The sequence below is a fragment of the Zalophus californianus genome, chromosome X, assembly GCF_009762305.2.
Source record: "Zalophus californianus isolate mZalCal1 chromosome X, mZalCal1.pri.v2, whole genome shotgun sequence".
In the NCBI taxonomy this organism is placed as follows: Eukaryota; Metazoa; Chordata; class Mammalia; order Carnivora; family Otariidae; genus Zalophus; species Zalophus californianus.
Window position 1 is genome coordinate 384935 of NC_045612.1, and position 16359 is coordinate 401293.

Below are 16359 nucleotides of genomic sequence, written 5' to 3' on the forward strand. Positions count from 1 at the left end.
GCTTGCCCAGCATTACTCTGCTAGTAAGAAGTAGAACTGGGATTCAGTGGGGGACCTAATATGGTGGTGTAGTAGGACGACCCTAAGCTTGCCTCATCCCTCAAACACAGCTAATTAACTGGGTGTTAATTCTGAATACCCAGGAAATTGACCTGAGGACTGATAAAACAAACTGCACAAGTAGAGGGAGAGAAGAGGCCCCATAGAGGAAGGTCGGAAGTAAAGAGACATGGTTTGGGGGAGAAAGAGAAGGCGAGTGCTATGGAGGGGAGGGAGCCCTGGTTGCAGAGAAAAGCAAGAGAGAGTGGAGTGCACGGGGATAAGCACAAGGAGAATAGTTCCCCAAAGCCATTGGCTGGGAAAACAAGAGGGGCCAATTTTCATGAGTTTTTGCAACCAGCTGGGTTCAAAGACTGGTTTTAGAGGTCCACAGGCTTGGCTGGGCTAGAGACCTGAGGGCACTACTCCTGGAGAGAAGGAAGGCAAACAACCCCAGGGCAGACAGTGCAATCTGAGGATTGCCTAAGGCACACAGGGAGAGACTGTTCACCCTTCTTGGAGCACATCTGGGAGAGATGGCTTTGCTTCTCTGGGGACAAAGGAGCCCATAGGCACCATTTCCCTCCCCCACCCCTCAGCATAGGTCCAGAGACACCTGCTGAAGGCGGCTAACCCAGACACTGGCTGTTTAACCTGCTTTGCTCCAAATTCCATGCCCCTGTGCTCAGCCATGACTGCCCTTCTGGGTCAAACCTGCATCAGTCCCAGCATGGTGAGACCATCCCCCCAAAAGACCAGCTCAGATCCCCACCACACCAGATCCCTAAAGATTAGAGTTTTAAAAGTCACCAGGCTTGGCTGGTATAGAGCTCAAAGGGCACTCTGCTGCTCCAGGCAGGCAAGCAACCCAGAGATGCTGTAAAAACACCGATCTAAAAAGTGCCTAGAACACATGAGGGCAAATTATTCACTTTTCTAGGAGTGCTTCCCTGAGAGCAGCAAGCACGAATTCCTCTCTCCGGGGACAAAGGAGCTGGCTGGTGCCATTTCCCTCCCCTGTCCCACAGCATAAACCGACTTCAATAAACAGCACAGTGCCCACACTGGCTGCCTGATCTGCTTATCCCAAGTGCCACCCCCCACCCCATACTCTGCTGGTATTGCTTTTTTCCTGCAAGCATGCCTAAGGACCTGTGCAGCAGGCCCCTACCCCAGAAGACCAGCAGAAACCCCTGCATGCACCACGTCTACCGACCATAGAGTTCTGCAAGGCTTCAGTTCTAGTGGAAGTGGTATCAGGTCTCATTTAACAAGCAGACCAGAGCATACCTAGTTAAAACTCACCACATTCTGGCCAAGGTCCAAACACTGCCAACCACAGACAATGAGAAACTCTTCAGAGGACTGACCTGAGGGATGAGCAGCCAAAACACAGTAGCAGAGTGCGTGCAGCACAAACCAGAGACATTCCTTAATGCACCCAGCCCTGGACATTATATGACTTCTTCTTCATAAAGCCATTACTCTCAAGCAGGAAACATAACAGGCTTTCCTAACACAGAGAAGACAAAGACCTAGACAAAATGCCAAGACAGAGGAATTCATCCCAAAGGAAAAAAAAAAAGAAAAGAAAACAAGAAGAGGTTACAGCCAGAGATCCAAGGGAAATAGATATAAATAACATGCCTGATGGAGAATTTAAAACAAAAATCATAAGGATACTCGCTGGGCTTGAGAAAAGAATGGAAGACTTCAGGGAGGCCCTTACCACAGAGATAAAAGAGTTAAATAAACAACCAGTGAGAAATAAAAAATGCAGTAACTGAGATTCAAAACTGGATGTAATGACCACAAGGATGGAAGAAGCAGAGGAGTGAATAATGATACAGAAGACAAACTAATGGGGCACCTGGATGGCTCCAGTGGTTAAACATCCAACTCTTGTTTTCAGCTCAGGTCATGATCTTAGGGTCATGAGATTGAGCCCTGCATCGGGCTCCTTGCTGGGAGTGGAGCCTGCTTAAGATTCTCTCTCTCCCTCTCCCCCATCTCTCTCTCTCTCTCTCTGTCTCTCTCCCCTCCAAAAAATTTTTTAAAAGACCACAAAATAATGGAAAATAATGGAGCTGAACAAAAGAGAGAAAGAATTATGGAACAGGAGAACAGACTTAGGGAACTCAGTGATTCCATCAAATGTAATAACATTTGTATCATAGGAGTCCCAGAAGAGAGAAAAACGGGGGCAGAAGAGGAAATAGTAGCTGAAAATTTCCCTAATCTGGGGAAGGAAACAGACATCCAGATCCAGGAGACACAGAAAACTCACATCAGAATCAACAAAAGCAGGGGCACCTGGGTGGCTCAGTCATTAAGCATCTGCCTTCGGCTCAGGTCATGATCCCAGGGTCCTGGGATCGAGCCCCACATTGGGCTCCCCACTCCACGGGAAGCCTGCTTCTCCCTCTCCCATTCCCCCTGCTTGTGTTCCCTCTCTCGCTATGCCTCTCTCTGTCAAATAAATAAATAAAATCTTTTAAAAAAATCAACAAAAGCAGCCCAACACCAAGGCATAATGTAGTTAAATTTGGAAAATGTAGTGATAAAGAAAAAATCCTAAAAGCAGCAAAACAAAAGAAGTCCTTAACTTACAAAGGAAGACCCATTAGGTTAGCTGTAGATCTCTCCACAGAAACTTGGCAAGCCAGAAGAGTGTGGCATGACATATTCAATGTGCTGAATGGGAAAAATCAGCAAACAAGAATACTCTATCCAGCAAGGCTATCATTCAGAATAGGAGGGAGAGTTTCCCAGACAGACAAAAACTAAAAGTGTTAGTGGCCACTAAACCAGCCCTGCAAGAAATATCAAAGGATACTCTCTCAGTGGAAAGGAGAAACCAAAATTGACAAAGACAGGATAGGATCAGAGAAAATCTCCAGAAACAATGAGAAAACAAGTAATAAAATGGCAATAAATACATATCTATTGATAATTACCTTGGATGTAAATGGACTAAATAAATGCTCCAATCAAGACATAGGGTGTCAGAATGGATTAAAAAAAAAAAAACAAGACCCATCTATATACTGCCTACAAGACTCATTTTAAACCTGAAGACACCTGCAGATTGAAAGTGAGGGGATGGAGAACCATTTATCATGCTAACAGACATGAAAAGAAAGGTGGAGTAGCAGTACTTATATCACACAAACTACATTTTAAACCAAACTGTAACAAGAGATGAAAAAGGGTGCTATATCTTAATAAAGGGGACTATCCAGCAAGAAGATCTAACAATTGTAAATATCAATGCCCCTAACTTGGGAGCACCCAAATATATAAAACAATAACAAATATGAATGAACTCATTGATAATGATACAATAATAGTAGGGGACTTTAACACCCACTTACAGCAATGACCAGATCATCTAAACAGAAAATCAACAAGGAAACCATGACTTCGAATGACACAGTGGACCAGATGTACTTAACATATATTAGGAACATTCCATCCTAAAGCAGCAGAATACATATTCTTTTCACGTGCACCTGGGACATTCTCCAGAATAGATCACATACTAGGTCAGAAATCAGGCCCCAACAAATACAAAAAGATTGAGATCATACCATGCATGTTTTCTGACCACAACACTAAGAAACTGGAAGTCAACCACAAGAAAAAATTTGGAAAGACCACAAATACATGTAGGTTAAACAACATGCTACTAAACAATAAATGGGTCGACCAGGAAATCAAGAAGAAATAAAAAAAAATACCTGGAAACAAATGAAAATGAAAACACGGTAGTCCAAAACCATTCAGATACAACAAAAAGTGGTCATAAGAGGGAAGCATATAGCAATACAGGCCTACCTTAACAAGCAAGAAAAATCTCGTGGTTGTTTCTCTCTCTTTTTCTCAGCCTCTTTATTTTCCATCATTTGGTCTTCTATATCGATGATTCTCTCTTCTGCCTCATTTATCCTAGCAGTTAGTGCCCCCATTTTTTATTGCACCTCATTAATAGCCTTTTTGATTTCGACTTGGTTAGATTTTAGTTCTTTTATTTCTCCAGAAAGGGTTTCTCTAATAACTTCCACGCTTTTTTCAAGCCCAGCTAGTATCTTTAAAGTCATGATTCTGAACTCTAGGTCCGACATCGTACTAATGTCCATATTGAGTAGGTCCCTGGCTGACGGTACTACCTCTTGTTCTTTTTGCTGAGGTGATTTTTTTCGTCTTGTCATTTTGTCCAGAGGAGAATAGATGAATGAGAGAACAAAATGCTAACAGGTTAAAAATGTCCCCAACAAATATACTCTATAGAAATCAGAAAAGACCTGAAACCAGGGGAAAAGAAAAGGAAAGAAAGAAAAAAGAAAGAGGAAAAAAACAAAAAGATAAAAACAAAAACAGAACAATACAAAAAAAAAAACAGAATATGATCAAATATGATCAGGCTAGTGCATAGATCAGTGCCACACACAAGATTTTGGGCATATTTTGGTCTGTTAGAAAAAAGTGCCTCCTAAAATTTTAAAGGGAGAAAGACTTATATATATACAAAATAAGGGTTGATACAATGAAGGGATGGAAGATGACTGTAAAGATGAAAATTATAAAAGATTTTATAAAAGGAATTGACACGATAAGAAGTTGTTTGAAAAAAGAAAGAATAATATTTTTAAAAAAAAGAAAAAGAAGGGAGAGAATGTGATCAGGCAGTGGACTAGAACAAAGCCATACACTAGTGATTTAGGGTATATTTTGATCTGTTAGAAGAAACTGTATCTCAAAATTTTAAAGAGAGAACAACTTACATATATATGCCAAAAATAAGGGTAACTACTATGAATGGATAAAATATGACTCTAAAAATGAAAAATAAAAAATGTTTTTTTTAAAAAGGGATTGATAAAATGTTGGTTGAAAAAGGGAAAAAGAAAAAATTTTTTAAAAAGTTTAAAAAAATTAACTTTGAAAAACTAATGAATCATGGTAAAAAAAAGCCATGAATTCTATGTGCAGTATGCCCCTAGTGCTGGAGTTCTCCCGTTCTCCTTGATCGGTAAACTTGGTCTTGGCTTGCTGGCTGTTTGTGCTGATCTTCTGGGGGAGGGGCCTGTTGCCGTGGTTCCCAAATGTCTTTGCCGAGGGCAGAATTCAAGAGATAAGCGATACGATAAGACGAAACAACATTAGAATAATTGGGATCCCAGGGGAGAAGAAAGAGAGAGAGGGACAGAAGGTATATTGGAGCAAATAATAGCAGAGAACTTCCCTAACGTGAGGAAGGAAAGAGGCATCAAAATCCAGGAGGCACAGAGAACCCCTCTCAAAATCAATAAAAATAGGTCAACACCCCGACATCTAATAGTAAAACTTACGAGTCTCAGAGACAAAGAGAAAATCCTGAAAGCAGCTCAGGAGAAGAGATATGTAACCTACAATGGTAGAAATATTAGATTGGCAACAGACCTATCCACAGAGACCTGGCAGGCCAGAAAGGACTGGCATGATATCTTCGGAGCACTAAACGAGAAAAATATGCAGCCAAGAATACTATATCCAGCTAGGCTCTCATTGAAAATTGAAGGAGAGATAAAAAGCTTCCAGGACAAACAAAAACTAAAGGAATTTGCAAACACGAAACCAGCCCTCCAAGAAATATTGAAAGGGGTCCTCTAAGCAAAGAGAGAGCCTAAAAGCAGCATAGATCAGAAAGGAACACAGACAATATACAGTAACAGTCACCTTACAGGCAATACAACGGCACTAAATTCATACCTTTCAGTAGTTACCCTGAATGTAAATGGGCTCAATGCCCCAATCAAAAGACACAGGCTATCAGATTGGATTAAAAAACAAGACCTATCAATATGCTGTCTGTAAGAGACTCATTTTAGACCCAAAGACACCCCCAGATTGAAAGTGAGGGGGTGGAAAACCATTTACCATGCCAATGGACACTAAAAGAAAGCTGGGGTGACAATCCTTCTATCACACAAATTAGATTTTAAAACAAAGACTGTAATAAGAGATGAGGAAGGACACTATATCCTACTTAAAGGGTCTATCCAACAAGAAAATCTAACAATTGTAAATATCTATGCCCCTAACATGGGAGCAGCCAATTATAAGGCAATTAATAACAAAAGCGAAGAAACAGATTGACAACAATACAATAATAGTGGGGGACTTTAACACCCCCCTGACTGAAATGGACAGATCATCTAAGCAAAAGATCACCAAGGAAATAAAGACTTTAAATGAAACACTGGACCAAATGGACCTCACAGACATATTCAGAACATTCCATCCCAAAGCAATGGAATACACATTCTTCTCTAGTGCCCATGGAACATTCTCCAGAATTGATCACATCCTGGGTCACAAATAGATCTCAACCAGTACCAAAAGATTGGGATCATTCCCTCCATATTTTCAGACCACAGTGCTTTGAAACTAGAACTCAATCACAAGAGGAAAGTCAGAAGGAACTCCAATACATGGAGGCTAGAGAGCATCCTACTAGAGAATGAATGGGTCAACCAGGAAATTAAAGAAGAATTAAAAAATTTCATGGAAACCAATGAAAATGAAAACACAACTGTTCAAAATCTTTGGGATACAGCAAAGGCAGTCCTGAGAGGAAAGTATATAACAATACAAGCCTTTCTCAAGAAACAAGAAAGGTCTCAAATACACAACCTAACCCTACACCTAAAGGAGCTGGAGAAAGAACAGCAAATAAAGCCTAAACCTAGCAGGAGAAGAGAAATAATAAAGATCAGAGCAGAAATCAATGAACTAGAAACCAAAAGAACACTAGAACAGATAAACGAAACTAGGAGCTGGTTCTTTGAAAGAATTAACAAGATTGATAAACCCCTGGCCCAACTTATCAAAAAGAAAAGAGAAATGACCCAAATCAACAAAATCATGAATGAAAGAGGAGAGATCACAACCAACACCAAAGAAATAGAAACAATTATAGGAACATATTATGAGCAACTCTATGCCAGCAAATTAGATAACCTGGAAGAAATGGGTGCATTCGTAGAGATGTATCAACTACCAAAATTGAGCCAGGAAGAAATAGAAAACCTGAACAGACCTATAACCACTAAGGAAATTGAAGCAGTCATCAAAACTCTCCCAGCAAAGAAAAGCCCAGGGCCAGATGGCTTCCCAGGGGAATTCTATCAGACATTTAAAGAAGAATTAATACCTATTCTTCTGAAACTGTTCCAAAAAATAGAAATGGAAGGAAAACTTCCAAACTCATTTTATGAGGCCACCATTACCTTGATCCCAAAACCAGACAAAGACCCCCTCAAAAAGGAGAATTACAGACCAATATCCTTGATGAACATGGATGCAAAAATTCTCACCAAAATACTAGCCAATAGAATCCAACAGTACATTAAAAGGATTTATCCCTGGGCTGCAAGGCTGGTTTAACATCCACAAATCAATCAACGTGATACAATACATTAACAAAAGAAAGAACAAGAATCATATGATCCTCTCAATAGATGCAGAAAAAGCATTTGACAAAGTACAGCATCCTTTCTTGATCAAAACTCTTCAGAGTATAGGGATAGAGGGTACATACCTCAACATCATAAAAGCCATCTATGAAAAACCTACAGCGAATATCATTCTCAATGGGGAAAAGCTGAGAGCTTTTCCCCTAAGGTCAGGAACGCGGCAGGGATGTCCACTCTCACCACTGCTATTCAACATAGTATTAGAAGTCCTAGCCACAGCAATCAGACAACAAAAAGAAATCCAAGGCATCCAAATTGGCAAAGAGGAAGTCAAACTCTCACTCTTTGCAGATGATATGATAGTGTATGTGGAAAACCCAAAAGACTCCACCCCAAAACTGCTAGAACTCATACAGGAATTCAGTAAAGTAGCAGGCTATAAAATCAATGCACAGAAATCAGTGGCATTCCTATACACCAACAACAAGACAGAAGAGAGACAAATCAAGGAGTCGATCCCATTTACAATTGCACCCAAAACCATAAGATACCTAGGAATAAATTTAACCAAATACCCATGAAAGAAATTGAAGAAAACACAGAGAAATGGAAAAACGTTCCATGCTCATGGATTGGAAGAACAAACATTGTGCAGATGTCAGTGCTACCTAGAGCAATCTACACATTCAATGCAATCCCCATCAAAATACCATCCACTTTTTTCAAAGAAATGGAACAAATAATCCTAAAATTTGTATGGAACCAGAAGAGACCCCGAATAGCCAGAGGAATCTTGAAAAAGAAAAGCAAAGCTGGCGGCATCACAATTCCAGACTTCCAGCTCTATTACAAAGCTGTCATCATCAAGACAGTACGGTACTGGCACAAAAACAGACACATCGATCAATGGAACAGAATAGAGAGCCCAGAAATGGACCCTCAACTCTATGGTCAACTCATCTTTGACAAAGCAGGAAGGAATGTCCAATGGAAAAAAGACAGTCTCTTCAACAAATGGTGTTGGGAAAATTGGACAGCCCCATGCAGAAGAATGAAACTGGACCATTTCCTTACACCACACACAAAAATAGACTCCAAATGGTTGAAGGACCTTACTCCCGTAAGACAGGAGTCCATCAAAATCCTAAAGGAGAACACAGGCAGCAACCTCTTCCACCTCAGCCACAGCAACTTCTTCCTAGAAACATCGCCAAAGGCAAGGGAAGCCAGGGCAAAAATGAACTATTAGGATTTCCTCAAGATAAAAAGCTTTTGCACAGCAAAAGAAACAGTCCACAAAACCAAAAGACAACCGACAGAATGGGAGAAAATATTTGCAAATGACATATCAGATAAAGGGCTAGTATCCAAAATCTATAAAGAACTTATCAAACTCAACACCCAAAGAACGAATAATCCAATCAAGAAATGGGCAGAAGACATGAACAGACCTTTTTCCAAAGAAGACATCCAAATGGCCAACAGACACATGAAAAAGTGCTCAACATCGCTCGGCATCAGGGAAATCCAAATCAAAACCTCAATGAGATACCACTTCACACCAGTCAGAATGGCTAAAATTAACAAGTCAGGAAACGACAGATGTTGGCGGGGATGCGGAGAAAGGGGAACCCTCCTACACTGTTGGTGGGAATGCAAGCTGGTGCAACCCCTCTGGAAAACAGTATGGAGGTTCCTCAAACAGTTGAAAATAGAGCTACCATACGATCCAGCAATTGCACTACTGGGTATTTACTCCAAAGATACAAATGTAGGGATCCAAAGGGGTATGTGCACCCCGATATTTATAGCAGCAATGTCCACAATAGCCAAACTGTGGAAAGAGCCAAGATGTCCATCGACAGATGAATGGATAAAGAAGAGGTGGTATATATACGCAATGGAATATTATGCAGCCATCAAAAGGAATGAGATCTTGCCATTTGCAACAACGTGGATGGAACTGGAAGGTGTTATGCTGAGTGAAATAAGTCAATCAGAGAAAGACGTGTATCATATGACCTCACTGATATGAGGAATTCTTAATCTCAGGAAACAAACTGAGGGTTGCTGGAGTGGCGGGGGGTGGGAGGGATGGGGTGGCTGGGTGATAGACATTGGGGAGGGTATGTGCTATGGTGAGTGCTGTGAATTGTGCAAGACTGTTGAATCACAGATCTGTACTTCTGAAACAATGCAACATATGTTAAGAAAAAAGAAAAAGAAGAAGATAGCAGGAGGGGAAGAATGAAGGGGAGTAAGTCGGAGGGGGAGACGAACCATGAGAGATGATGGACTCTGAAAAACAAACTGAGGGTTTTAGAGGGGAGGAGGGTGGGGGGATGGGTTAGTCTGGTGATGGGTATTAAAGAGGGCAAATCCTGCGTGGAGCACTGGGTGTTATGCACAAACAATGAATCATGGAACACTACATCAAGAACTAATGATGTAATGTATGGTGATTAACATAACAATAAAAATTGAAAACAAGCAAGAAAAATCTCAAATAAACAACCTAACCTTACACCTAAAGGAGTTAGAAAAAGAGAAACAAATGAAGCCTAACAGCAGCAGAATAAGGGAAATAATAAAGATTAGAACAGAAATAAATGATATAGAAACTAAAACAATAGAAGAGATCAATGAAAACAGGATCTGGTTCTTTGAAAAATTAATACAATTGATAAATTCCTAGCCAGACTTAACAAAAAGAAAAGAGAAAGGACCCAAATAAATAAAATCACAAATGAGAGAGGAGAAATCACAACCAACACCACAGATACACAAACAATTATAAGAGAATATTACGAAAAATTATATGCCAACAATTTGGACAACCTGGAAGAAATGGATAAATTCCTAGAACATAAACTAACAAAACTGAAACAGGAAGAAATAGAAAATTTGAACAGACTGATAACCAGCAAAGAAATTGGATCAGTAATCAAAATCTCCAAACAAACAAAAGTCCAGGGCCAGGTGGCTTCCCAGGGGAATTCTACCAAACATTTAAAGAAGAATTAATACCTATTCTTCTCAAACTATTCCAAAAAATAGAAATGGAAGGGAAACTTCCAAACTCATTCCATGAGACCAGCATTACCCTGAACAGACTCCTCTCAAACCAGACACACTCCACTAAAAACAGAATTACAGGCCAATATCCCTGATAAACATGGATGCAAAAATTCTCAGTAAAATACTAGCAAACTGAATCCAACAGTACATTAAAAGAATCATTCACCACGATCAAGTGGCATTTATTCCTGGGTTGCAAGGGTGGTTCAATATTCACAAATCAATCAATGTGATACACCACATTAATAGAAAAAGGATAAGGACCATATGATCCTCTCAGTAGATGTAGAAAAAGCATTTGACAAAGTACAGCATCCATTCTTGATAAAAACCCTCAACAAAGTAGGGAGAGAGGGAACATACCTCATCATAATAAAGCCCATATACGAAAACCTACAGCAAACATCCTCAATGGAGCAAAACTGAGAGCTTTTCCTCTATGGTCAGGAACAAGACAGGAATGTCCACTCTGACCACTGTTATTTAACATAATACTGGAAGTCCTAGACACAGCAATCAGACAACAAAAAGAAATAAAAAGCATCCAAATCAGGAAGGAAGAAGTCATACTTTCACTATTTGTAGATGACATGATGTGCTATATAGAAAACCCAAAAGATTCCACCAAAAAATTGCTAGAACTGATACACGAATTAGTAAAATTGCAGGATACAAAAGCAACATACAGAAATCTGTTGCATTTCTATACACTAATAATGAAGCAGCAGAAAGAAATCAAGGAATCAATTCCATTTATAATTGTACCAAAAACAATAAGATACTTAGGAATAAACCTAACCAAAGAGGTAAAAGATCTGTACTCTGAAAACTATAAAACACTGATGAAAGAAATTGAAGATGACAGAAAGAAATGGAAAAACAGTCCAGGCTCATAGATTGGAAAACTTTGTTAAAATGTCTATATTAACCTAAAGCAGTCTACACATGTAATGCAATCCCTATCAAAATACCACCCGCATTTTTTCACAAAATTTGTATGGAACCATGGAAAACCCTGAATAGCCAAAGCATTCTTGAGAAAGAAAAGCAAAGCTGGAAGCATCACAATTCTGGACTTCAGGTTATATTACAAAGCTGTAGTGATTGACACAGTATGGTACTGGCACAAAATAGACACAGAAATAAATGGAACAAAATAGAAAATCCAGAAATGAACCCACAACTCTATCAACTGTCAACTAATCTTTGACAAAGCAGGAAAGAATATCCGATGGAGAAAAGAGGTCTATTCAATAAATGGTGTTGAGAAAACTGGACAGCCACATGCAAAAGAACGAAACTAGATCACTTTCTTACACCATACACCATTCAAAATGAATGAAAGGCCTAAATGTGAGACAAGAAACAAAATCCTAGAGACAACACAGGCAGTAACCTCTTTGACATTGGCCCTAGCAACTTCTTACTAGACACATCGCCAGAGGCAAGGGAAACAAAAGCAAAAATGAACTATTAGGACTTCATCAAGATAAAAAGCTTTTGCACAGGAAGGAAACAGTCAACAAAATTGTAAGGCAGCCTTCAGAATGGGAAAAGATATTTGCAAATGACATCTCTGAGAGGGTTAGTATCCAAAATCTACAAAGAATTGTCAAACTCAACACCCAAAAAACAAATAATCCAATTAAAAATGGGCAGAAGACCTGAGTAGACATTTTTCCAAAGAAGACATACAGATGGCTAACAAACACATGAAAAGATGCTCAGCATCACTCATCATCAGGGAAATGCAAATCAAAACTACAATGAGATATCCCCTCACAGCAGTCAGAATGGCTAAAAGCAACAACACAGGAAACAACAGGTGTTGGTGAGGATGGGGAGAAAGGGGAACCCTCTTACAGTGTTGGTGGCAATGCAAACTGGTGCAGCCACTCTGGAAAACAGTAGGGAGATTCCTCAAAAAGTTAAAATAGAACTACCCTATGACCCAGCAATTTGCACTACTAGGTACTTATACATAGAATACAAAAGTACTAATTCCAAGGAATACATGCATCCCAATATTTATAGCAGCATTATCAACAATAGCCAAATTATGGAAGGAGCCCAAATATCCATTGATGAATGCAGAAAAAGATGTATACATACACAATGACATATTACTCAGCTATAAAAAAGAATGAAATCTTGCCATTTGCAATGACATGGATGAAGCTAGAGAGTATAATGCTAAGTGAAATAAGTCAGAGAACGAGAAGTACCATATGATTTCACTCTTATGTGGAATTTAAGAAACAAAATAAATGAGGAAAGGGGAAAAAAGAGAGACAAACCAAGAAACAGACTCATAACTATAGAGAATGCACTGATGGTTACCAGAGGGGAGGTGGATGGGGGGGATGGGTGAAGTAGGTGATGGGGATTAAGGAGTGCACTTGTGGTGATGAGCAGTGGGTGTTGTACGGAAGTGTTGAATCACTGTATTGTACACCTGAAACAAATATTACAATGTATATTATCTAACTGGAATTTAGATAAATAATTAAATTTTTAACAAATAGTGTGGTGTAGGGGCACCTGAGTGGTGCAGTCAGTTAAGCGTCTAACTCTTGTTTTCGGCTCAGGTCATGATCTCAGGGTCCTGGGATCAAGCCCCATGGTGTGCTTCCTGCTCAACGGGGAGTCTGCTTCTCCCTCTGCCCCTACCCCTGCTCATGCTGTCTCTCTCTCTCTCTCTCAAATAAATAAAAATTTTTAAAAATGGTGTGGTATTTATAACAGCGCTAACAGAAGATGTTCAGTAAGAAAAAAGGGGTGGTGTCTGGGTGGCTCAGTCACTTAAGCATTTAACTCTTGGTTTCAGCTCAGGTCATGATCTCAGAGTCGTGAGATTGAGCCCCGTGTCAGCCTCTGCACTGGGCGTGGAGTCTGCTTCAGATTCTCTCTCCCTCTCCCCCTCCACCCTCCGTCTCTCTCTGTCTCTCTAAAATAAATAAATAAATCTTTTTTTAAGTTCAAAAAAAAAAGAACTGGGATTCAGATAGCTCAGGTTTCCTGATCCTAAATACAATGTTGTTTCCACTTCTAGTCTGCGTTTCTAGGTAGTATATAGATTGATCTTCTATAGTAATAAATGTGATGTAAACATACTTTGTTATAAGTAGTACTTTCCTTTTACTTAATAAGAGCCAGTTCTAGCTCATTGTGTAACAAATAGAATGCTGGGTCATTTGCCCTATCCTGGTACAGCATAATCAACATTTTTGAACTGGTCAGTAAAATAGAGAACTTTCAAGTAAAGGAAGCTGTGCTGGTAAACAATCAATTGAGAGAGCTTTAGAGATTATAGTTCATGAGGAAGACCATTTCCTGTTTGGCCTTTGAGGGTTCAGAAAATAAGATGAACTCTGAAAGCTAAAGAATTAAAGTGACCTTTGGTCAGATCTGAGCCACCAGAAAAATAACTATAAAATAAAAATCTATGATGTATACCTTAAGGAGAGATACAACAACAGTGATACAGCATCTCATTAAATACTTGCTAACATAAACTATCCTCTTCTCTTTTTCTTATTCCTCCATGTCCAAAAGATGGGTGAGGATCTACGTTAATCACTTCTAAAAGCATCTGCATAAAGACATCTTTTTCTATGCAGGGAAGGTGAGCACAGGAAAAAACCATGAATGTGAAAGCTATTAAAAGTAGGCACATAAACAGAGGGGGATAATTCCCTAGGCTTTCAGACCACATTATACAGTTGACCTTTGAACAATGTGGGGGTTAGGGGAACTGACCTCCCCCTCCCCCAGACACTTGAAAATTCATGTGTAACTTTTGACTCCCCAGAACTTAATTAGCAATAGCCTACTGTTGACTAGAAGCTTTATCAATAACATAGTCAATTAGCACATATTCTATATGTTGTATGTATTATATACTGTATTCTTACAATAAAGTAAGCTAGAGAAAAGAAAATGTTCTTAAGAAAATCATAAGGAAGAGAAAATATATTTACAATAATGTATTTATTGAAAAAAAAATCCATGTATGAGTGGATCCATGCAGTTCAAACCTATGTTGTTCAAGAGTCAACTCTACTTTCACAGTTTCCCCCCAACTTCCTAGAATATTAATCAGTGACAGAATTGTTAAGACTGGTGGTATGTTCAACTGTCATCTACTCCTTATAGATGGAAATCTGGAGCCAAAAAAATCTGTTGTTACTTTTGAATAATTAAAGAAGTTAATAAAGTTGTGAAAGACAAGAATAAAGCTTTCAAATAATTAAGTCTTCCTTCATTTGATTTGACAGAGAAACCATCTATGGGAGGATGTGGTATTTTACTTCAGACTTCTCCAGGGGTGACACTGCATACACCAAGCTGGCTTTGGATCGGCACACTGACACTACCTATTTTCAAGAACCCTGTGGGTAAGTGGATTAGAATTTTCTATATTAGGGTCTTTGCATGTGATGGTCTTGAATAATTTCTTTATTTTTTTAAATTCAATTAGCCAGCATATAGTACATCATTAGTTTCAGATGTAGTATTCAGTAGTTTATCAGTTGCGTATAACATCCAGTACTCATCACATCACGTGCCCTCCTTAATGAATAATTTCTTAATCATTTTCCATTCTGTTTGAACCAAGATCATATCTGCTCCTGCTGTGTGTGACTATTTCTTTTTCTTCTCTTAGAAACATGATCATTTTGAAATACCCCAGTTCAGTCTTATTTGGACTTACAAGAATAAATTTTTTTGAAATGATTGAAAAATACACCTTACTATATAAATGGATCTTAATTTTGTTTAATTTACTTTTTTGTCAAAGTAATTACCAACAACTTACCAAAAAAGTCTAACCATTAATTTTGGAATTGTACAGTTTTCTTATATTTAGTTATATTGCAAAGGGGTCTATCTTCTAAACACAGCTGCTTTGGGTTGGTATTAACAGGAATTTGAATCCAATTTGTAAGAAGTTGGAGAGGAGGAATTAGTGAAAAAAAACCTTTTTTCACATGGAATCAGAAGCTGCTGAGCCAAAGATAAACCTTTTTCCCCCAGCTTTATTAATATATAATTGACATATAACATTGTATAAATTTAAGGTGTACAATGGTTATATATTATTACCACTGTAGCTAACAGAGAGTAGAACTTAAATGTTCTCACCACAAAAATGAAATGATAATTATGTGACACGTTGGATAAATACCATACTTATCTACCATTTGCCACGCATTAGAGGTACCTCTGTAGTTGTTATTTTGTTATTTATCTTGCTTCTGCATTTAGATGATGAGCTGAGGCATAAAGATGTTAGTAAAGTGAGTGTACATATGGATTTTTAAAGACAATATGAGATGGTGATAATATGCAATTGATTGTGGTTACATTGACTTTCTTTAAGGGTTTGGAACTTAAGAATATTTGGTTCAGGGGAGGAAGAATAAAGCAGCTTTTAGATATCCTTGTCAGTGTTATCAGTATATGAAGATCCCAACAGCCCTGCATCCTCATTCTAGGGGGTGCAGAAGGAAGAAAGAGGAAATGGGATGGGAAGCATCTGGACAGAGGTTGACATTCAAATATTGAGTAACTCTTTTCTCTTTGACCACTACCAAAGATAAGCAGTTAGTTGTCTCTGCCATTAATTTAAACCTTTCTAATCAATGACAAGGACCAAGTAAGTACATTAGCAGTATAGTAAGAGTGGTTAAGAGTTCAGGCCATGTCATTAACAGATCTGGATCTGCATCCCAGCTGTAACATATATTAGCTTTGTGTTCTTGGACAAGTAACTTAACTTCCC

The 16359-nt window shown here is 38.9% G+C and overlaps 1 protein-coding gene across 3 annotated transcripts in view; it reads left to right on the forward strand.

The window, feature by feature from the left end:
- The window catches only part of TMLHE (trimethyllysine hydroxylase, epsilon), a 143870-nt gene that overhangs the window by 48455 nt on the left and 79056 nt on the right, over nucleotides 1–16359 (forward strand). For all 3 annotated transcript variants that reach the window (XR_004819832.1, XM_027608875.2, XM_027608876.1), the window contains exon 5: nucleotides 14852–14971. Coding sequence is in view for 2 of the 3 variants with exons in the window: in XM_027608875.2 (XP_027464676.1) it covers nucleotides 14852–14971 (120 nt within the window). In the remaining variant the exon portion in view is untranslated. The remainder of the gene's footprint in view (nucleotides 1–14851; nucleotides 14972–16359) is intronic.